The sequence below is a fragment of the Musca autumnalis genome, unplaced genomic scaffold (genome assembly GCF_047663935.1).
Source record: "Musca autumnalis isolate F117 unplaced genomic scaffold, ASM4766393v1 scaffold_3, whole genome shotgun sequence".
Classification (NCBI taxonomy): domain Eukaryota; kingdom Metazoa; phylum Arthropoda; class Insecta; order Diptera; family Muscidae; genus Musca; species Musca autumnalis.
Window position 1 is genome coordinate 110,829,795 of NW_027411866.1, and position 24,192 is coordinate 110,853,986.

The window sequence follows — 24,192 nt, forward strand, 5'->3', positions numbered from 1 at the left end:
CTAACGGTAGAGTATAACTAAGGTCTAGTCAAAGGAAACTAGGAAGTCGTCATATCCTTCAACTTATTACTAAAGAGGTTATATACACTTTGATGCAATCGATACTGCAGCGATAGCATCTAATTGTGTGGCTGTACTGGAAGAATTTTTGCCTGTCGATTGAAATAACTTGCGCACCTATTCGGGTCAGTCAATGTAACGTCGCCAAACGTGACTGAGGTCCTAATTTCCCTCCTTCCAAGGTTCGAGAGAGAGCCCACAATTCATTTATACCGGCTGCAATGTTGGAACTCTTCAGATGATCACTTGTTCCGTTTATGCCCGCCGACCAACCTGTTAAACTCCAGTCAACTCCTTGATTCTGGGGTCACTGGGGTTGACTCGACGAAGCTCATCACGCTCAAGGGTTAATCCCGTCGCTTCTGCTGGGACGTTTGGGGTATTCGACCAGCAGGTATATGGCACGCGGCTGCAGCCGTGATGATCGGAACATCATTTTGTCTACCCGAACATCAGAAGCTTTCCCATGATTCACGAAAGTGCGGCGTTCAGAGGTGATAAAATTGGGCGGTCTGCTGATGGAGACAATAATGGGGAGATAGTCTGATCCAAGAGAAATGACGGGTTGCCAGATAACTTCATTTGTTAGACTTGGTGACGCGATGGTTGCGTTTGGCGAACTGTGACACTTTCCTCTAATTCTGGTAGGGGCGCACAGTGAAAAAAAATACCGATCACATACGCCAATTTAAAAATGATTGTTGCAGTATTAATCTAAGGTGTCCACAGAATGCAACGGCATTTAAAATAATTTGTTTTGCGTCAGTCTAAGCGGAACAACGGCCCGTTTTTGGTTGACAATTTTTGAACTAGTTTTCATAATATAGTTTAGTAGTAAATTTGTAATCGTCGCATGCTCTCTTCCTACAAAGTAAATTTAAAGCTTTATTGAATTTAACATTTCGTGAAGCAGGTGATTTAAAAAATGTTGAATATAAGATGTTATTTATTGCAACTCGGATTTTACACTTAAAACATGTGTCATCCGATTTTTTTCAAATTGAGCACTTTGTTAAAGCTATTACTAAGGAGTGTCGCGGGATGGCGCGTAGATTTTTTATTTTATTTTTAGTACATATAGTTCTTAACTAATTTGTAATATTTTAGCAGCAACAAACTGCAACATTTTATTTTATTACTATTTTTATTAATATCATTTTTTTATGTAAAAATGTTGAAATTAATGCGGAACCTTTCTATGGGGGTCATATCAATGCGTGTGTACCTGTGCCAAAAATTCTCCGTCGGAATATTTTATACCACCAACGAAGACTAAATGTCAACTTTCAGCTATATCGGTTGGATAATATGGCTAAAACCTCCAAAATTACCGAAATCGGTGGTACCGGTCTATGGGGGCTATATGAAAACGTGGTCCTGTACCGAAAATGTTTATAGGAGGATACCAAATCCTAGCCGTTTCGGTTGATTAATATGGTAGAAATCTTTAAAATACCGAAAATCGATAGGTACCATTCTACGGTAATAATACAAATTTACCAAATATATTAATAAATGAAGTAAAATTGTCAATATATAGCTGTTCATATCGAATTTATGGACAAACATACAATAAAACATAGACTTTTACTTTTGGCGCGCTAAATCGGTAGTTTTTTCCACTGTGGGGCGTCCTCGTGGACCGTGTAAGACGTAAAGCTTTGGATGATTTAGAGTTGCTGATGGCATTCGCAAAGTCACTCATTATAAACTGTGGTGGTTCATCATCGGCAGGAAGATATCTGATGCGACGTATTACTCTTCTCTTCGCCCTGTCACTCCCGGGGAGCTCGACAAACTTGTCACTCCCGGGGTGCTCGACAAATAACATGCGCACTTCTTCGGGTCAGTCAACGTAACATCGCCAAACGTGAATGAGGTGCTATCTTCCCTCCTTCCAGGGTTCGAGAGTGTCTTAACCGTTGCCCACAATTTACTTATACCGGCGGCAATGTTGCAACTTTTCAGATCGTTTAACTACTTGTTCCGCTTATACTCGCCGACCAACCTGTTAACCTCTAGTGTCAACTCCTTGACTCTGGGTCACTGGGGTTTTGCTCGACGAAGATCATCACGCTAATTTGCCAGCAGGTATATGGCGAGCGTCTGCAGCCATGATGATGTCTTGGAACGTCCATTCCTCTACCCGAATATCAGAAGGATTGGGCTGAAGCGGTGATTAGTGAACTCTCTAAGACTCGGCCAATCAGCTTTCCCATGATTAACGAAAGTTCGACGTTCAGATGTGATAAAATCGGGCAGTCTGCTGATGGAAACAATAATGGGGAGATGGTATGATCCAAGACAAATGACGGGTTGCCAGAAAATGTCATTTATCAGACCAGGTGACACGATGGTTATGTCCCGCGAACTGTGACACTCTCTTCTAATTCTGGTAGGGGCGTCCTCATTGACCGTGCAACGCTGTACCCCTCCCGAGGACCGAATGCCACAACTAATGATGTTCATTTAAGTCCCTCAAGACCCGACAGTTATGCTCTACCAAAAGCGGTCTAATGCTAGGCTTGTAACCTGAAATACAGCTATTTACTGGCGGGATGTATGCGTTCAGCAACTCTACCTCGGCAGTTTCAGACCTAACTGCTACCTCCATACATTCCATGAACATGCCATTGGGGTCAGGCTCAAGCGAGATAAGTCTGTATTGAACAGACTGGTGCAATAGGAACGCAAATCCCCACCTGCACTCCTTCCTCTATCTCGGCACGGACCAAAAGAATCCGGAGAGTCATTCCGGGATAAGCGGCCTCTTACACAGAAAAACGACATAAATACAAACATATGTACACTGCGGTGGCAGCCGCTGTTCGGAACACGGATTTTAAACCCAAACTTTGTATTTCTTAAGCCTAACATGTTCGGAGATATCTTCTATGGGACTTGTTTGACTCTCAAGTCAACTACACCAGTCTATTCACCTTAATTCGCTTTCAATTGCCAAAACTCTTGCTATATTTTTTGACATGTTAGTAAATGTATAAGTAATTCTCAAAAAAATTGTTGAGATAACATCTTTATAACTCACCTAAATTCAATGATGTCATTCTGCTCGCAGAGCTCATTAAGCCACCACATGGCACTGGTTTCACTACTAATGCCGCCCGCAGCATTAGTATGGCTTCTGACTGTTCCATGCCATTTGTTATCCGGACAAGTTTCTGAATACTCATCCGACATTACAGCACGTCGTCGTTGTTTTTTAGGTAGTGACTGTTGTTCTTTTTGTTGTTGCTGCTGCTGCTTTAGAGCTTGTACTGTGGCATCATTAAGCGTTGTTGCACCCGATACAACAGATAGTAGAGATCTTTTAAAATTCGCAGAGGATGATGGTGGCAATTCTTTGTCGTCGTAATGCCATCTGGCATTGCTGGCAGAATTACCATAGTTCTGATAGTTGTCTTCTGCCTTCGTATGATGTTGCTCACGTTCATGTTTTAGCTTAGAAGCATTTCGTACTTTAGCAAAATCTTTAAAAAATATATTTGTTGGTATATGACCAATATACTCAATATCATCCGCATCACCATAACCTCTTACATCCAACACGCCTTTGGATGCAGCAGGAACAGCAGTTGAGCCTGCATCTTCCGATGACAACGACGACGATGGTGATGATGAAGAGCTAAAATCATTTTTGTGCATTGCTTCCGTAAACTCATCTGTGGGCATGCTGGAAGTTTTACCATTGCCATTTATTGTGCCTTTAGCATTTTTCATCGGCTGGCGTTTTCCATTTTGTAGCGATGTGCCGAACCATGAAATTGGCAACTTGTTGCCAGCAGCCGGTTCACTGACAAAACTGCCGCGCTCTTGAGCATTCAACAACGATACGGTCTCTACAAAGAAATCCCCCGTGTAATAGATTGTCGGATTTTGCATTTCCGGTATTACTGTTTGTTGGTTTCGTTTTGTTGCTGGCCTTTTGAATGGTGGTGTTGGTGCTGGCACTGATGTTCTTTTCAATGGCACAGGAGTCATTGTAAGATGCACTGGTGTAGCAAAAAAACAAAAGAAGGAAACAAAAGGGGAGAAATACATAACTTTGAATTAGTTTTAATTATTTTGTAATGATAATATCAGGGGATATGTTTTATATAAATGGCTTAAGTATAACACATTTTTGTAATCCATGGTTTAGTGTTTTCGATGTTTGGCGGTTCATGGCTACGTATACCTGTTGTAATAATGTGTACGACCTGAATGGAGCACAACGGATTTTATGTACATTATTGATTTTGTTGGTATTGAGAAATAACAGAAGATTTATTGAGAATAACACTGTGCAACAAAATTCATTTTTTCTAGTTTTTTTTTCGAAATGTTCGAATTAAAATATATAGTGTCTTTGGCAACTTTAAAGGGAAGGATATGAGGAATATTTTTGTAAAAATATTAAACCTTATGCGGTTCATCAAAGGGGTATTTTGGTCCTTTTTTCGAAAATCTTTCAAAAATTCTTTAAAATGGGATTATACCAAATCCAGATATTCTACAAAATTGTTTGTTATAAAATTTTACTATAGGTACCAGAATACTCCAAATCTGCAAATCTTATCTAATCGCCAGGAATTTCTAAAAATGAAATACACATTTTAGGGTTAAATTCGGACTTCATCTGAGTTTATTCAAAACTGTCCCCCAAAAATATTCTTCGTCAAATTTCACTATGGGTTACCAAAGAAATGAAATATCTATTTATATTACATATCACTATTTATATTACATGCCACCGTGGTGCAATGGTAAGCACGCCCGCCTTGCACGCTGAAGATCGTGGGTTCGATTCCCCGACCAGGCAACATCAAACATTTTTCAGCGGTGGCATAATACCCTTAGTAATGTTGGCGATATTTACTGTGTATTTCAGCCATGTAAAACTTCTCTACAAAGTGGTGTCTTAAGACACGAGGTTCGGACTCGGCGATAAACAGTAGATCCCATATCATTGAGCTAATATGAATCGGGCTGCACTCATTGATATGAGAGAAGTCTCCCTTGTCCCTTCAGGGATGTTTGTGGAAAAATTATTATTACATATGTATCATGAAAATATCAGTAGCAATTTTGCTGACAAAAATATAAAAATATGTCCCAATTTGTTTGATGATTTTTTCCTTCTTTTTTCGAGTTGATACATTAAAGTAATATAAAACGTGGTTCTAGATGAAAAGTGTCAAAAGAAGAAAATTATATGATATGTTAATAGACATTTAATTTCTTTAGTAAGCCATAGTGAAATTTGACGAAGAATATTTTTATCTTTGACGTCATCTCTCTAAAATTATGTTTTGAGGGACAATTTTGAATAAACTCAGATGAAGTCCGACTTTAACCCTAAAGCGTGTTTTTCATTTTTAGAGATTTCTGGCAATTAAATAAGATTTACATTTCCTAGACCTTTAGTAAAATTGTATGACAAACAATTTTGTAGAAAATTTGGATTTGATATGATCACATTTTAAAGGAGTTTTTGAATGATTTTGATAAAAAATAACCAAAAAGACCCCTTTGGTAAACCGCATGAGGGTTAAAATATTCCCCACATCCTCCTCTGTAAAGTTGCCAAAGACACTATATACCTAAAATGTTAGGATTCCAAGATATCTTTACTCGAATATTTCGAAAAAATAGAAATGGACGGAATTTGCCCCGCCTACTTTGGTTACTTTCCGATGTAAACTTTTAAAACGCCGACAAACGTGTCTCATACTTTTAGCTCTACTTTCATAATCTACTCAGTTTTCCTTGTCAGTTTTTTTTTGTCGCACAGTGTAATTAGAGAAATAGTTTTCTTTTATCTGAATGCGAGTGCTCAAGAATACGACTGAGAGAATATACCAACTGAAATAATATACAGAATAGACTTTATACCTCCTACAATCTGCCATAAACTACACTTCTATCTTCCAAATTTCATAAATCAATCGATCAATCGTTCCCAGTTACCAATGATAAATGCAAACGCTATCCTTACAATCTGTTTCCTGATTGCGCACAAAATCCAGTGCAAATTCATGGCAAACAATTAAAAACATCCCAGAAGAGATAGGGAAGACTTCTATCATAACAATGAGTGCACCCCGAATCATATTAGCTCAATAATGTGGAACCTACAGTTTATGGCCGAGTTCGAACGGTTTGTCTTAACACACCACTTGTAGAGAAATTTTAATTGGCTGAGATACTCAGGAAATATGGCCAACATTACGCTTAATGGCAATTTTGCTACAAACCCGGGGCATTCAGCGTGTAAAGCGGGATAACATATTTTTGCGCCGCGACGACAATCAAGTGCTTTGAAAAAATATTCTAGCTGTGAAAGTTCTCGACAAGAGTGACCTTTATTAAGATTTACCATTTTTGAGATATAGAAGTCCAAATTGGGACAAGAAACTAACTCCCTCGCCTGCTTCCTGAAAATGTTAGTATGACATTTTTTATAAGCAATGTATAGGTTAATACCCGTACTTCAATTTAAGCCGAATTGTTATACCCTCCACCATAGTATGGAGGGTATATTAAGTTTGTTTTTCCGTTTGTAACGTATTGAAGTAATAACTTGATACCCTATAAAGTATATACATACCGTCTTGATCAGGATATAATTCGGAGTCAATATAGCCACATCAGTCTGTCCGTCTGATGCAATCACTCTAGCGTCCACAATAATTGCGCTAGAACACTACATTTTTGAACAAGAGTGCCTGTTTGCCATAGGCAGGTCAAGTTCGAAGATGGGCTTTCTCGGACCACGTTTTGGTATAAACCCCATATAACAGTTCCTCCCGATTTTTAGTATGTAAGCTACAATTGTAAGCAAAACCAGCTGTAATTTGACATTTAAAGTTCATAGTTGTCCACCAAAAATTGTCAACATAGGTCCAAGTTTTGATATAGCCCCCATATAACGGCACCCCCCGATTTTCAACAGTTTGAGGATCTTAGCTACAATTTTTAACCAAACTAGCTGTAATTTGACTTTTAAAGTTCTTAATGGTCACAATACTTCTCCACCAAAAGCTGCCAACATAGGTACATGTTTTGTTATAGCAACCATATAACGGTACCTCCCGATTTTCGGTATTTTGACTATTTTAGCTAGAATTTTTAACCGAACTATCTGTAATTTGAGATTTGGGATTTTCTGTGGTCAAGAAACTTCTCCACTAAAAATTGTCCACATAGGTCCATGTTTTGTTATAGACCCCATATAACAGTACCTCCCTATTTTCGGTATTTTGAGGATTTTAGCTAAAATTTTGAACCGAACTAGCTGTAATTTAACATTTGAGGTTATTAGTGGTCACGAAATTTTTCCACCAAACATCTTCAGCATAGGTCCCTGCTTTGATATAGCCCCATATTTTATTTTGAAAGCTGAGGTTCTTAGTGGTGACGACTTCTTCAGTAACAAGTTGTATTGAAGTAAAATGGAACAATTTGTTTCCTTTCGTTTTTGAAGAAGACTAAACACCGAATTACAAAAATTTCGTAAAACAATGTCGCTAACCATCAAAATACCGAAATTTGGGAGGTACCGTTCTAAAGGGGCAATATGAAAACGTCGATTTATACTGACAAATTTCTGGCGGAAAGTTTATAGACTCAAAAAAGGCAGAATACCAAATTTCCGGTATTTCGGCAAGATAATGTGGTTGAAATCTAAAAAATACCGAAAATCAATAGGTACGCTTCAATGGAGGATATAGAAAGACGCGGACATATTTTTCTTCTGAAATATTTTATAACCCCATGGAGGACTAAATATTGACATCACAACCTTCAGAATTAAGAAAACCGGCTGTTTCGAAACGTGGACCTATACCGACGAATTTTGGAAAGGTTTTTACCTCCAACCGTACAAATACCGAAAATCGGCAGGTACCGTTCTATGGGGGCTATATGAAGGCGTCGACCTTTATGGACAAATTTCAGGTGGAATGTTTTATACCACCAACGAAGACTAAATACCAAATGTCAGTCATTTCGGTGGAATATTGAACCCACAACCTTCCAAATATCGAAAATCGGGAGGTACCGTTCTATAAAAGCGATACGAAGGCGTGGACCTATACCTATAAATAAAGGCGAGGACCTATACAGACAAATTAAGAAGGGAAAGTTGAACACCCCCAACGAAGACTAAATACCAAATTTTAGCCATTTCGATGGATTATAGTGGCCATAACCTTCAAAATACCGAAAATCGGGAGGTACCGTTCTGTGGGGGCATTATTCAGTCGTGGACCTGTACTGACGAATTTCTGGGGGAAAGTTTTGTACCCCTCACGAAGACTAAAAACCAAATTTCAACCATTTCGGAGCAATATTGAGGCCATAAAATTAAAAATACCGATAAATCGGGAGGTACCGCTCCATGGGGGCTACATGAAGCCATGGACCTATACCGACAAATTTTATATGGAATGTTTAGTACCCCAAATGAAGACTAAATACTAACTCTAACACTTCCATACCAAATTACAAAACTCTTTCTTAAAAATTGCGAGCTGGATGGGAAGATAATATTCAGGGGTCGGAATGGCCAAAAAACTTATATGGAGAAAAAGTCTTATTTTAAAGCGAGTATCTCTGCTTCTATATGGGGTATACCAAAAGCAAGACCCGACCCGATGTAAAATAGGTTGTCGTAGGTGGTCAAACAACGGAGATATCGCAATAGTCGGTAATGCATACCATTTTTCCAGTTTTTCTAAGACGGACAAACGGATGGACACATATAGCCAGATCGACTCATCTCGTGGAGACATTCATTTTGGAATATATAGGTATGGGCCTGCCACCATTATTTCTATGTATTACAAACTTTTGGTCCAAAACCAACTTATAATACCCTTCCCACATTGTGGTGTAGGGTATACTAACCAAGCAATAAATCATGTTGTTATCAGGGTTTCGGAGTCGGAGTCGAGCAATTTTGCTGGAGTCGGAGTCTGAGTCGAAAAAAATAACTCGACTCCGACTCCGGGCAAAATTTTTTCCACGTTATAGAAGTATAACATTCAATTTGGAACAAGAACATTTTTTTAAAAATAATTATTTATTTTAAAAGAAAGCTAGAAGAAATTTCTATTCACACATATTTTGTTGGTCGAATTGACCCTTTAAATTTTTGCAAACAAAAGTAAAGTTCTATGACAATTGAATTAAGATTAGACCTTCAACCCCTTTTGCCAGAAGACTTACTGGTCTTCTCACAAAGGTCTGCTGGTTTTCTCATCTTTTTTGATGATAAGTCATCTTTGTCTTCTATTAGAAGACATTGTAGTCTCTATGGGAAAACCTACGGAATACCTGTGACACAAAATGGAAGTCAAGACAAATTCCTTTTCGGGATGAAAGCCCCAATTGAGAACCCCAAAGGATCTCATAGCTGAAATTTCTTAGTTATGACATAAGGAATTTTTTGATTGACTCCATCAATCATTGAGAAAATAGCTTTATATCTCTGTTTGGAGATATTGTTTTATCATTTTTAGATGACATGTTTTCAGTTAAATAGAATGAGGAACCTTTCTCTCGAATATGCTGTCCTTCTAGCTCAGTTCCTTCCACCTCCTCTTTGTTCTTGAACTAAAAAAGTAAAAGAAAATGAAATTTTATACAAATGTTCCACCGAAAATTATATTTAGGTTTCTCATATCTAAGAAATCGATATTGTCACGTTTTCATTGTCCTTTATCAGCTTTACTGGTTACTTTCTCAAAACACCATATTTTTATGTACATCGGTGAATTTCGCTAACTCTATTAACTATATATTAAATTCGGATGGGTACGCTTCTGAATTAGGTCATCATAAAGTTATTGTTGGTCAACGACAGATTCATCTCGCCATAACTCAGAAGTCTGACAAACGGCGAATCTTTCTTCTAGGATTCATTATATACTCAAATAACCGGATCTGTCCGCCAGGAACAGGTATAGTTCATGCGTATCCGAGTTTTCGACATAATCCATAGCATATACAAAATTCAGTTCAAGAAAACATGCATCTGCCTACGTGCTGGGTGGTATACACAATATATCTCAAATATTTCAATAAAATTATCCACTCCACACCAAAGTTCAAAATGTGAGCGCTGAATTTTAGTTTAAGGGGTGATCCCTACTTATAAATTTCAAAAAAAGTAGAAAGTATAAATAGCATAGAATATGTGGTCAAATTTTTAAGTCGATCGGAACAATATTGCCTTAGTATTAGCGTTGGATGGGAAAAAACAATTTTATTTTTAATGCAGCATATAAATCGAAATCGGCCACAAAAATATATGACAATTGGTTTATTAGTTTTCGAACTAGAGTTGGCACCTCAATATACTTTAATAAAAACAGGGTTTCATAGACGGCCTCAAAACTTCGTAACATTTTTCTTTTTCAGATGAAGAAAAAAATCTGCCAAAAGTTTTCTCGGAAAAAATTGCCCCTTCATTTTCACATATTTTGAAAGCTTAAAGATTTTCTCACGCGGAAGAATACCATCCAGAATATGAATCTAAAAGGAAAAACTAACACATTAGCCTAAATAAGCCAAATGTAGGAAAAAGTTAAACATTTGTGCATATTTTATTAATTTTTAGTGGTATAGGAATTCACCCTCGGAGTCGACCCGGAGTCGGAGCCGGAGTCGTGAAAAAAACTCGTCTGGAGTCGGAGTCGAGCCAAAAATACCTCGACTCCGAAACCCTGGTTGTTATAAACTAGTGGTGATCAAAAGTAATACAATGATAATACAAACAAGTAAAAAGCGTTAAGTTCGGCCTGGCTGAACTTTTTATGCCCTCCACCATAAAATATTCTGAACTAAAACAGAAGAATTATTTTCTTTTCTGTCCACAATTAAAGGCGAAGATATTTTATGACCACTGATACCTAAATTAATTAAAAACGTTTTCAATCGGTCAACACCTTTTTTGGTGGAGAAGTTTGGCCACCACTGTGACCAAATGTCGAATTACAGATAGTCGAAAAGTCGGTCGAAAATTGTAGCTAAAATCCTCAAAATGCCAAAAATCGGGAGGTGCCGTTATATGGGGGCTGTGCCAAAAAATAAACCTACGTTCACAGTTCATCGTGGAGATGTTTAATGTTCACTAGGAACCTCAACTGTCAAATTACAGGTTGCTCGGTTAAAAATTGTAGCTGAAATCCTCACAATACCGAAAATCGGGAGTTATCTTTATATGTGTATGGGAAAACATGGACCTATGTTGGCAATTTCTGGTGGAGAAGTTTTGTGACCACTGGGAATTTCAGACGGCAAATTGCAGGTAGCACGGTCATAAAATATAGCTAAAATTCTCAAAATACCAAACAACCGGGAGGTACCGTTATATAGGGGCTATTCTAAAAATGGACCTATGTTGATAGTTTTGGTGGAGATTTTTTGTGATCACTAGGAACATTATTTGTCAAATTACAGGTAGTTCGGTTAAAAATTGTAGCTACAATACTCAAAATACCGAACACGGGGAGGTACCGTTATTAGGGGCTGTACTAAAACGCGGACCTATGTTGACAATTTTTGGTGCATTAGTTTTGTGACCACTGGGAACACCAAACGACAATTAACATGTAGTTCGTTAAAAAATTGTAGCTAAATTTTTCAAATACCGAAGATCGGGGATACCGTTATAGGGGGGCTGTACCAAAACGTGGACCTATGTTGACAGTTTTTGGTGGAGATGTTTTGTGATCACTAGGAACTTTGTCAAATTACAAGTAGTTCTGTCAAATAATGTAGCTGAAATCCTCAAAATACCGCAAATAGGGAGATACCGTTATATGGGGGCTATACCAAAACATGGACCTATGTTGAAAGTTTTTGGTGGAGATGTTTTGTGATCACTAGTAACTTCACCTGCAAATAACAGATTTTTCGGTTAAAAATTTTAGCTGAAATCCCCAAAATACAGAAAATCGGGAGATACCGTTATATGGGGCTATACCAAAACATGGACCTGTGTTTATGGTTTTTGGTGAAAATGTTTTGTCACCACTGGGAACCCCAAAAGTCAAATAACGGCTAGTTCGGCCAAAAAATGGATCTAAAATCCCCAAATACCGAAAATCAGGAGGTACCGTTATATGGGTACTATATTAAAACGTGGGCCGATATAGCCCATTTTTGAACTTGACCTGCCTATAGAAAAAAGACAATCGGGTGCAAAAATATAGCGCTCTAGCTCAATTATTGTAGACGCTAGAGTGATTACAACAGACGTAGAGACGGACATCGCTATAACGACTCAGAATTTTATCCTGATCAAGAATGTAAATACTTTAAAGGTCGCAAATGTATATTTCAATGCTTTACAAACGGAAAAACAAACTTAATATGTATACCCTCAATACTATGGTTGAGGGTATAGGAATGGAAAACTAAAAGGTCCGAAAATATAATCCCAGCTAAATTTGATGGAAGCGGTTCCACGCAATGCAAATGAGATTGCAAATGAGACGCTAAGGATCTGAAAAATGTATAGAACTATAAAAATTCTTAGATGATTCTGGTGAACACTATGATTTGGCTCACAGCATCTTTGGCTTCGAGCATTTTAGTAGGTAAAACCACAATTAGTTTGCACAAAAAATGCCTAAAAATGTTAAACAGTGTAACAGTTGTGGTACCCAAAAATGCGAATAATAGTAAGTTAATGTGTTAATCTGCGAAGCATACCACATAGACATAATATATATTCAGAGTACAAAATGCATATTTGGACCGTTGTCATAAAAATTTAACTCTCATTGTTTATAAGCCTGTAAAGTCTAGGAAAATGCTTCAAATCCTACTTGACCCTAAAACCACACACAAAGCACCATATGTTCATGACCAGATATAAGCTATAAGAAATTTTTGAACCCGAACTACATTATGTCTTGCAGAGGCAAGGCAACATTGAAAACTCCCATTTAGGTCACGATAACTGGAGTTCAAAGCGATGGCGTTACGATAAGAATTCAGAACTGTTTTGAGTTAATATATATTACCTCCACTTTGAAAATTGCCCAACCATATCACTTCCCTGAAATTGTTCCAAAAGCTTATTTATTATATTCCGCATTTTCGCACCTACCACTTATCAGAAATTTAAAGTCTCTGAAGTGGCATATAGTGTTCAATGAATAGGCATTAAACTAAAAACGTTAATGACAATGTCATTCACGATGAATGCATGAGAATGCTTTGGTTGCCACCTCAAATTCGGCACGTTTGGACGTGGAATTTCACACTATTACCACAAAACTTTTGCCTAAATGTGGGTGATGGGTGGCAGGCATGGTGGCATTGATATTGCAAATATTTTCAAGCAAAAACCTCAACGTCAGAGGCAACCACGAAAAACTCATTATTATGCAATGAGATTTGAATCTCAGTTTTTGGTAAAAACTAGCAGTCATGGAAAGGGGGTCGAAAAGTGCATATCCCTGAAAAAACAAGCTTCTGAACCCAAAACGAAACTGCAAATTACAGTGTAGGATTTCCTAAATGATGAAAGTTTTTTTTTTTTATTTTTTGTTTTCGTTGTTTTTATGCATGACTTTGTCCACAAAGTTGACAATTAAGAGCAATAAGAAGCTTCTTGGGGTGGGGCAAAGTTTTTTTTGTTCAAGGCGTTGTTCTTTAAAAATATAGAAAATCATTCAGATTGTTGTTAACATTTTTTTCGAACGTTCAAAATTTAACCAAGGAGTCGAAAGTCAGTTATCGGAGAAAATTCAATAACGGGAAGGAGATTCTGCTTATTTTACCCTCCAGCATAATATGGAGGGTATAACTAAATTTGTCATTCCGTTTGTAACACTTCGAAATAAAGTATATATATTCTTGATCGGCATAACCATGTCCGTCTCTCTGTCCGTCTGTCGAACTCAAGATACAGTTCGCAATTTTTAGGAACGTTTAAATGCATTTTCACGACTGTGGCTCTATTATTTCGCACACCAGTATATATCTCAAAAAATTTAAAACCTGCGAAAATATCATAAAGGTCAATCTTGTAGAGAATTTTGACAGCTACAATATTTTTTCTAAATCCATTTCGATAGGACTTGCTGTTTCCAAGCAAACTTGCGAAAATCTAAAAAAAAACCCTAAAAGTGTGAACTTTGATCGCGATTTATTTAAAAAGCGCTAGGGTACAAAACTTCCCTTGAAAAAAATTGGACAGTATAGGTATATATTTGGTATAGCCCCCATATAGTCGTAGCCACCATTTATTTATTTATTTATTTACTGTCCATATATATCCAGGTTTAAGTCTAGCCGGTGTTACCCAATTTTATTAATTTTGAAGTTTTTTCGTGAAAGTTTCGAACCGAGATTGTTGTAATTTAATATTGTGGGTTGGCATAAAAATCATTAAAAAAATTATCTTCGCCCAAACAGGCAAAATTTCAAAAAATATAAGCATTTTAATTTGACCGATTTTTGTCGGTAGCTAGAAAAATGAGTTATAGAATTCCACTTGAGGAGTTAAATTCGGAAAATTTTGGAAAGCACTAGGATGGCGCCCCATATGAGCTTCTTGAAGTATCAGTTGGGATATACTACTCCTTATTGACTTCAATACCCTTCGTGGTGGAGGGTATAAAAAGTTCGTCCAGGGCGAATTTAACGACGTTCTTACTTGTTTTCAATTACATATATAGGGTGATCAGACTAGAGGTTCCTAACTTTGAATGGGAAATGTGTTTCCGCAGAGTCCAATTTTCGATGAATCGTTCGAAAATTTCGACTAGTAACTGATGAATGACACGCGTGATTTTTTGAACCAAGGCCTGAATTGAAGCTGGGTTGTCCGCATACACTTTAGATTTTACATATCCCCACAGGAAAAAGTCTAACGGTGTGAAATCACACGATCTTGGTAGCCAATCGACCGTGCCAAAATCTGAAATTGTCTGCTCACCGAAGTGTTCTGTTAATAAATCTATTGATTAATGTCATGTGGGGAGGAAGCGGTCTTGTTGAAACCAAAATGTAGCCGACATCACGAGCTTCAATTTCAAGAATCAAATAGTCGGTTATGATGGTAGCCATTGAAGGTTATGTTCTCACCGACATTCTTTTTGAAGAAATATGGGATGATGGTTCTACCAGCGGACAAACCACACGAAACCGTTGTTTTTCATGGATGAAGTGACACCTTTTGAATCTCTTTAGGTTGCTCTAAACCTAAATGTGGCTACTTTCCTTGTTTACATACTCATTAAGCCAGAAACAGGCCTCATCGCCGTACAAAATTTGGCTCAAAACACATTCCTTAAAGAAAGCGAATTTTCGTAATGATGTTGAACGATTTCAGATCATTGTTCAATCGTAAGTCTTTCCGCGATAAAATGCCAAGCAATACCAAACAAAAACAAGTGAGCATAGGCTATACTCGAGACGGGCCGACTATGTAACACCCTACACCACTACCTCTGTGCATAAGCTTTTCACTGCTAAACATTTATTTTAGGGAATATTATCCGACTATCATAAAATTCAATATGCTTCTCCCTCTCTGAGACCCGCCGTAGGCCACAAAAAATTTCGTGACGGCCGATAAAAATTGCGACATGTAATGTAATTACAAAAAAAAAAAAAAAAAAAAAAAACATGTTTAAAAGTATCAGTCGGCTTTGCCGGCAGAGGTATACCCTCAGCCTATGTGAATTGAAACTTTAATTTATGGAGAGATCGACACAATTGTTGAACTTTTGTTGGGGAGGTACTATAAGGAGAAGATCGATATCGGCCATTTTAGAAGTTAAACTAAATTTGGACAAAATATTAGGAGATCCAATATTTGGACGAAATTGATTGCCCCGTTCAAGAGACATCGTGCATACCATATAAGTGTCATTTTTTAAATATTGGAGGGAAGTACCAGAAGTTTTTGACCGTCTTCGAACTGAAACTAAGTTTGGACAAAATATGACGAAGGCCAATTTTGGACCGAATCGGTTGATCCGTTCGAGAGTTATCGTGCGCTCCAGCCAGACGGACGGACATGGCTAAATCATCTCCAAATTGTCTGAAACGGATTTCGTCCAAACATACTTGTGGTATAAAACCATATTTCGATGAGGCACGTTTTACCCGTACGAAAGTGTATATGGGCAATATTATTGAAAATTTAACATCGTTGAAGCCAAGGTTTACCCCTTTATAACTCGCGAATAATGGTTGTATATAGTACAATTTAAATGCTATTGGATATAATGAAATGTTTTAAGACTTGGCAAAAAATATTAGCCTTCAAAGTTGATTTGCGTGGAAGCTGTGGCTATATTTATGTTAAAAAATCGGTAAAAATGGGTTGAAGCCAATGTGACTTTTTCTGTTTTCCCTCGATTTGTGATTAAACCACATTTTTCCCGATTTTCCTGTCAAACTGAAAGTAGAAGCCAACTAAATAAGGATCATCCCACCAATGTATAACTTTTCAAAATTTGATCTGCGTCTACCATTAAATGATGCTGACATTTTGAAGCCAGATTTTAAGTGTTTATTGAAATTTTCTTATAATTTCGTTCCGCAAACAGGTTTTCCAAAAAATCATATATAGGAATGATTCTGATTAATTTGATATATGTGTCGTGAATGTAGCCTACACAGCTACAGAGAAATCTGTATCCAAATACGAAAATTCTGTGCGAACAAATTTCTAAAAATCATATATTTCTGGTCTAATTTGTAGAATTGGCATTCGATTTACTGTGCGTGATTGCAAATTTTGGATTTTTACGTTGCGGATCTAATCATTATTCGTTAAAATCCATCTACTAAAACGCGAGATAGGAGAAATTCCAAGGTAGGAAAATCGCCTAATATTGTTTTTAAAAATATCGCGCATTTTATCGCGTATTCTGTCGGCCGCTTGCACTACTATGAAAAAACTAGTGCAGCATCTTCCTTTTTTGCGGAAACAGAGATTTAAAAACTTCACTGATAAGGGAACTACATTCATTTTATCCCAAAAATAGTGTGTGATGCCACATCCACGGTTCTTGACTGATAGCCTTGAAATAGGTATATATCGATGCAGATTTTCATTGTGACACTAAAACCGGATGCGGAACGAAATTGTATGAACTGTGCGCAAATTAACGATGTTTTATAGGTTTTTTTTATACTAAGATGCAGGCGATGCTACATCTTAGCGTCCAAATTATATTTCAAAAAATATATACAAATTAAAAGATATGGTCTTGCTGTACATGAAAATCACATGCGGACAAAACGATTTTGATAATTACGCGATTTACACATATTTTAATAATGCATATAAGTTAAAGCGGTTTATTTGAACTCCATTTCCGTTTATTTCAACAACCCGATATTTATTTCAACAACCCGATAACTTTCCTCAATAGGAAACCTTCTATGTGAATGTAGATAAAGCAAAATCCGCCCATTTTCTAGTGAGTTTCAAGAAAAATAAAAGAAGTACTCCTATAGAATTTTTCCAATATTTTCAACTCTAGAATGCATGTGAAAACTATTATTCCAAACCAAAATTTGTTTTTTGTAACACAAATATGTGCTTATTTTGGCTATAATATCCTAACTACTATCCCGATGATTATAAGTTTGGTCTCATTTGATTCCCCGTGAAGTCTTTCTTTAAAACTGTTACTTTTTCTGTAATTTTTGACGGGTAAATAATTATACCTATATTTTCAAAAAATTTAAATTTAAATTAATTTAAAATTTTGTCAATTTTTTGTAAATTCCGCGAATGCTGAGTAACATTTTACAAATATTATGCAATCTACTTAATGACGTCACTTCGTGATAACTTTTTAGTGACAATTGTGCTCAATAAAATAATTAGCGTTTTTAATAATTTTTTCTTAAAAGCAGAAGTAAAACCGCGATAACATTTGTCCGCAGCAACCAAAAATTTGCTCGCGAGCGGATTTGTACTGGGGAATTCTTTCTTAACCTATGTACCAAAATTCCCCAGCAAAATGTTCGATGCCAAAGATGTCATTCAATCATGGGTGCAAGTGATCTGGCATGTCATCTTTTTAGCATCTTCATCGATGAATTTTATATGAGCGTGGACCCAAAAGATGATATTCATTTTGGGATCCAAAGCATGTCATTTATACCAATGCTTTGGCATGTCATTTCCATCAATGCTTTGCCATGTCATTTTCACCAACCCTATGCAATGATATTATCATAACGACGAGAGTTTTAGCAACGTTGGTTGTGATTTCGAGTCTTCGACAACATCAAGCCTATTTTAAATAATTAACCTTATATATTTAGAAAAATGTGTATAAATAAAAACACAAAATTCATCTCTATTGGATCGATGGAATGAGTTCAAATGCTGATGAAAAGATCGGATCTTTCACGACTTCCTTTGCATTGGTTCAAAGGCTAATGAAAAGATCGGATCTTTCACGACTTCGTTTGAACCAATGCAAAAGATGCCATGAAATCACGCCATCGCATGGAACCCCCTCCTTCAAATTTTGCTGGGATGTTAAACGGATAAAAGGAAGTGGTTATTCGGAAGGCAATGCAAGACAAATGAAACCCCGATCTAAAGCAGGTCATCTCGATATTGCTCATTTTTCCAAGAGAAAGAACGAACGGGAATACTCAAAACTTCTGACAGAAAAAAAAGATGCACGTAACGAGAATATTGAGGCAATGATACGGAAACGTGTACATGCTCAAAATTCTCGTCGGTCTAACACAAACATGTTTTTTAAAGACAACAACGATTATACTGTAAGTTTGCCGAAAAATGTTCTTATCAACCCGTGGTTTAACATATATAATGGCTTGAGATTGGATAAATTCAACTGATTTTAATGATATTGAAATAGGTCCAGAGAAAAACTCAACTTTTCTGCATTATCTACTTATGCAAATAAACAGGAGATCCAATAAACTGCAAACATTGGCGTTTGATCTTAGCGAACTATCAGACTCTACCAAAGACAATTTCTGGAGATTTTGGAGCAGTGGGTCTTCCTTAGTTGTACGCACAGAGGCTAAAAGTTCCAAAAAAGAAATTTCAGCACCTGCTAGACTTAAAAAACTTAATTCCAAGTGATTGTCATTACATTTATAGCAACATTCCTTATGAGAATTAAAAGTTACATTTGAATTGTTACAGATCACTTAATTTATATTAACTACCCAGCAAAATGTTCGATGCCGAAGATGCCATTCAATCATGGTTGCAAGTGATCTGGCATGTCATCTTTTTAGCATCTTCATCGATGAATTTTATATGAATTTTATTTTTGTCGTTGAAATACCCTACTAGAAGCCGAGATATTCGCAAAAGAATACAACTTTGAATTTTTCTCCACATGAATTTTTGTCCATTCCGTCCCCTGAATATTATCCGACCACCACCAATAGGCTTCTTCCTCTGTGGCACTAGCATCAACTCGCAAAATTTCGTGACAATTTGATCAAAATTGCGAACTATTGCGTGATTAAAAAAATGGAAAAATGGAATTCATTACTGACTTTTGCGATATCTTCATCTTTTGACCACCTACGTCAACCTAGTTTGCATCAATGTAAAGGAGAACGCTTCTTCTTCCATTGATGAGCTTTCCTTTTGGGATACCCAACTGGAAGTGGAGATATTCGCATATGAATAGAACTTTGAATATTCTCCAGATAAGTTGTTTACCCATTCCGAACCCTGAAAATTACCCAATCATCACCAAAATCAATAGGCTTCTTCCTCTGTGAGACAGACTCCCATCAACGTCCAAAATTTCGTGATTATCCGATCAAAATTCCGACCGTAGCGTGATTACAAAAAATTGAAAAATGGGATGTATTACCGACTATTGCGATATATCCGTTATTTGCCCACCTACGCCAACCTACTTCGCATCATTGTAAATATTGGATTTTCTACTTTCTTAGTCAGGCTTTGTTTTTGGAAAGTCCCCAACCAAAGCTGTGATATTCGTCATTATAATTAAAATCGCAAAAATGAAAAGTTGGGTTTTATTTGCGACTATTGTGATATCTTCGTTGCTTCACCACCTACAATAACCTACTCATCGTTAGAAAGGTGATATTTTCTACTTTCATTGTCATGTTTTACTTTTGGTATATCCCTTATAGCAGCTGAGATATTCGCTTTGGAAAAGAAAGTTGACTTTTTCTCCAAATAAGTTTTTTTGCTTATTCGGACCTCTAAATATTATCCAACTATCACCAAAGTCAATAGGCTTCTTCCCCTCCGGGACCACCATCAACACCCACAATTTGGTGACGATCCGATCAAAACTGCGGCCTGTAGCGTGATTTCAAAAAAATGGAAAAATATGATGTATTACCGACTATTGTGATATCTCCGTTATTTGCCCACCTACGCCAAACAACTTTTCATCATTGTAAAGATGGGATTTTCTACATTCATAGTCAATATTAGTTTTTTGGAAAGTTTCCAAACAAAGCTTGATATTCGTCATTATAATTAAAATTGCAAAAATGAAAAGTTGGGTTTTATTTGCGACTATTTTCATATCTTCGTTGTTTGACCACCTACGACAACCTACTTTACATCGTTCTACTTTCATTGGTATACGCCTTATAGAAGCAGAGATATTCGCTTTGGAAGAAAACGTTGACTTTTCTCCAAATAAGTTTTGTGCCCATTCCTACCCCTAAATATTATCCGAGCATCGCCAAAATCAATAGGCTTCTTACACTGGGTTTAGATGGACAGACGGACAGAAGGACGGACGGACACACATTTACAGATCGAATGAGCTCGTCAATCATTTTGATATATATATAAGTATGGGTCTACGACCATTATTTCGATGCGTTACACACTTTTTGGGCAAAACCAACTTATAATACCCTCCACACATTGTGATGTAGGGTATAAAGAACAAATACAACAAACAAGGAATTAAAATCTGGCTAATTTTAGGATTTGCGTGACCTCATTCTTTAATCGGTATATTTGTTCTGGGGTTGCTTTTTTCTATATAAAATAGCCCAGATATTTTTACCGTGTATCTCATTTAGCAATTGTCCAAGGTTGATGTTGGTTTTATTTCCTTTCTCTATCTTCATTTCGACGACATTTAAGTTTTTCCATTTAGACTTGAAAAACTGTTTACCCATCAAATTCAGTTTTATGCAATTCAAAGTTTTTAATGCTACTCAGTTCTGGCTGACAACAAAAACACTGGTTGCACAAATGTTTGAACTAAGAGTAAACAGTAGAATATCACAAAAGAAGTAACTTCAGCGTACATACTAAACTATTTTTCTATGTAAGAGAAACAAAACTTGCGAATTTCTATATTCCTCAAAATGCACAATATTAAAAAGTTCCACTGTACACATCATGTGGCAATTCATTAGAACTAAATAAGCCAAATGTTGCATTTCAATGAAATACCACAGATTGTGGCATTTATTTGTTGAAAAAAATCCTTTGTGAAGTTTAAGAGAATGATGTGGCAACTAAACATTGTGTGTAACAATGGTGGTAAATTAGTTTTTGGTTAACCAATTACTCCATCCGTAAATTTTGTTTACTTGCATAGAAGGCTATTTAATGATCAATGATGAATTGGTATTCGATCAATAACAGAACCCCTTCCACTTTTGTACATATTTTCCATGATGAATCGTTATTAGCCATAACTCTACTAATTTCGCAATAATGACATTAATTTTCATATACAAATGTGTAAATCTCTTAACAGAAAATACCCAAGCATTGTATACTTGTCCATCACTGTTGCTCCAAATGTACATGGATAGAAAGATTGCGTTATATTAACACATTTACCCTTTTACCCACCCCAACCTTCACTGCTCAATGGAACACTTGATGACTTTTTAAGCCTTTTTACCATTAGCTGTTATTTTTTCGTATCTCTAAGTGACTGCTGATGATTGACAATAATCGATGTTGGCAAACTAATGTTTAAGTATGTGTTTGGTGAAGAGTGATTGAATGTCAGATAGCTGTACTCTTTGCCAGACAACAAGTGTAAAGTGTCAATTCTCAATTATGCATATAATTTGCTAGTTTTTTTCATCCCTACAACAAGCATTCAGCCAGCCAGCTAACCATCGATCCACAACCATGTCACTGTTGATACCACTCATGGCTGTCAAAGTTGACGGGTTTTTCTTTCTCTTTATATTCCTTTATTTATTTTTTCTAACACGACTAAAATTTACATACAAAAAAGTGATGGGGGAAAATAACAACAATATTATCATAATCTAAATATTGCCTAAAGGCAATTGCGGTTATTATGGGTGGTATGGGTATAATTGTGTGGGAATGTATAAAATATAAATTTATTTTAAAATTGCTTCCTCATTTCGCCGAAAAGAAAGAAACTGCGTGGCACGCAAAGATGTATTACATAATATATAATAAATAATAATAATTGTTCAACAAACATCTTAGGCGGGATGTTAAAAAATATCAGTCGGCTTTGCCGACATAGATATACCCTCAGCCTATGTTAATTGAAATCTTTAATCCACGGAAATATCGAATGTATTTAGGGTTTTTTTTTCAGAATTTTTGGGCCCCTTTTGGACATTTGAAGTTGCCGACAAAATTTTCGGTAAGGATTAAAGTTCAAAAGTGTTGCGGAGGAAGTACTAAAGGAATGGACCGACATAGTCCATTATAGAAGTGGATCTTATTTTGGGAGTCATATCTTTTCGATAGATATCGCACCTACTAGTCTTTTCAGTGGGTCATCATGCAAACCCTTTAGTGAATTTTTTTAAATATTAGGGGAACGTACCCGAAATTGTGGACCATCTTCGAACTGAAACTAAGATTTTACAAAACATGACGAAGGCCAAATTTTGGACCAAATCGGTTGATTAGTTCGAGAGTAATCGTGCTCTCCAGCCGCTATATATGGTGTCATAGGGGTTTTTTACACCTTTCGGGCTGTTTTCTCAAGAAGTATGGTCTTGCCCCTGAAAAAAACTTATTGAAAGTTGCTTCATCAAAAATCAAAGTAGTTTGAAATTTTCTGTGGAAGGCGCCCGAAAGAAAGGACACATATAGTCCATATTCGAACCTAATCTATATCTGGTAGATATATTAGGACGTGTAAAATATTGGCACAAATCGTTCACTTCCTTCAAGAGTTATCGTGCGCACAATTTTTCCGAACACTGTTGAACCTTTGTGGGGGGAGGTACCTGAAGAAGTGAACCGATATGGCTTATTTTCGATCTTAAACTAAGTTTGAACAAAATAATACGAAGGCCAAATTTTGGACCGAATCAACAGATCCGTTCGAGAGTTATTTATCGCTCCAACCATCACACACGGTGTCACTACCATTACACTCGAGTCGTTCTGCATCATGACAATGGGAGCTCTCACACATCGATTCAAACCAGCGCTGTTTGACCGAATAAAACGTAGAATTGATGGGACATCCGCCATCCATACCTGACTGGGGATCCAATGACTTCATTTGATTCCAGCATGTTAAGAAAACAAGACGTATTCAACGATTTTCGTGGCCAGAATATGCTGTTGAATCGTACAAAAACCATGTTTTGGAAGATGTCTTATTCGGAGTGGAAAAAGTGCTTTAACAATTGGTTTGAGCGCCTGAAAAAGTGTATAAATCATGCTGGAGACACTTAAGAAAACGATAAAACTTTTTTTGATGGTAAATATTGGAATTTTCATTGTTACCAAGTTACATCCACTTCAGAGGGAAAATATAGCAACACTCTTTAAAAGAGCCCATCGTTTTTCTCTGTATCCTCTATTTAAAAACACAATACCAAATTACAGCAATCTCGGTTTGAAAATTTGACAAAAACCCCTCTAAATACATAAAATTGATAATGGAGGCTAGATCAAAACCCACATATATGTATATGGATAGTTTTTTGGTGGTAATTTCTGTATTTCGGTGGGGTATTGAGGCCACAACATTCAAAATATCAAAAATCGGGAGGAAGACTAAATGCTAAATTTCATCTACTTCGGAGGGATATTGAATCTACGTCCTTCAAAATACCGATAATCGGGAGGTAAGGTTCTATGGGGCTATAAGAAGACGTGGATCTATACCGATAAAT

General features: G+C 36.7%; 1 protein-coding gene across 12 annotated transcripts in view; it reads right to left on the bottom strand.

Moving 5' to 3' along the window:
• LOC141397476 (uncharacterized) overlaps positions 1-24,192 on the bottom strand; it is a 655,384-nt gene that overhangs the window by 136,303 nt on the left and 494,889 nt on the right. For all 12 annotated transcript variants that reach the window (XM_073973773.1, XM_073973783.1, XM_073973777.1 and 9 more), the window contains one exon: positions 3,107-4,070. In XM_073973773.1, coding sequence (XP_073829874.1) covers positions 3,107-4,070 — 964 coding nt within the window. The remainder of the gene's footprint in view (positions 1-3,106; positions 4,071-24,192) is intronic.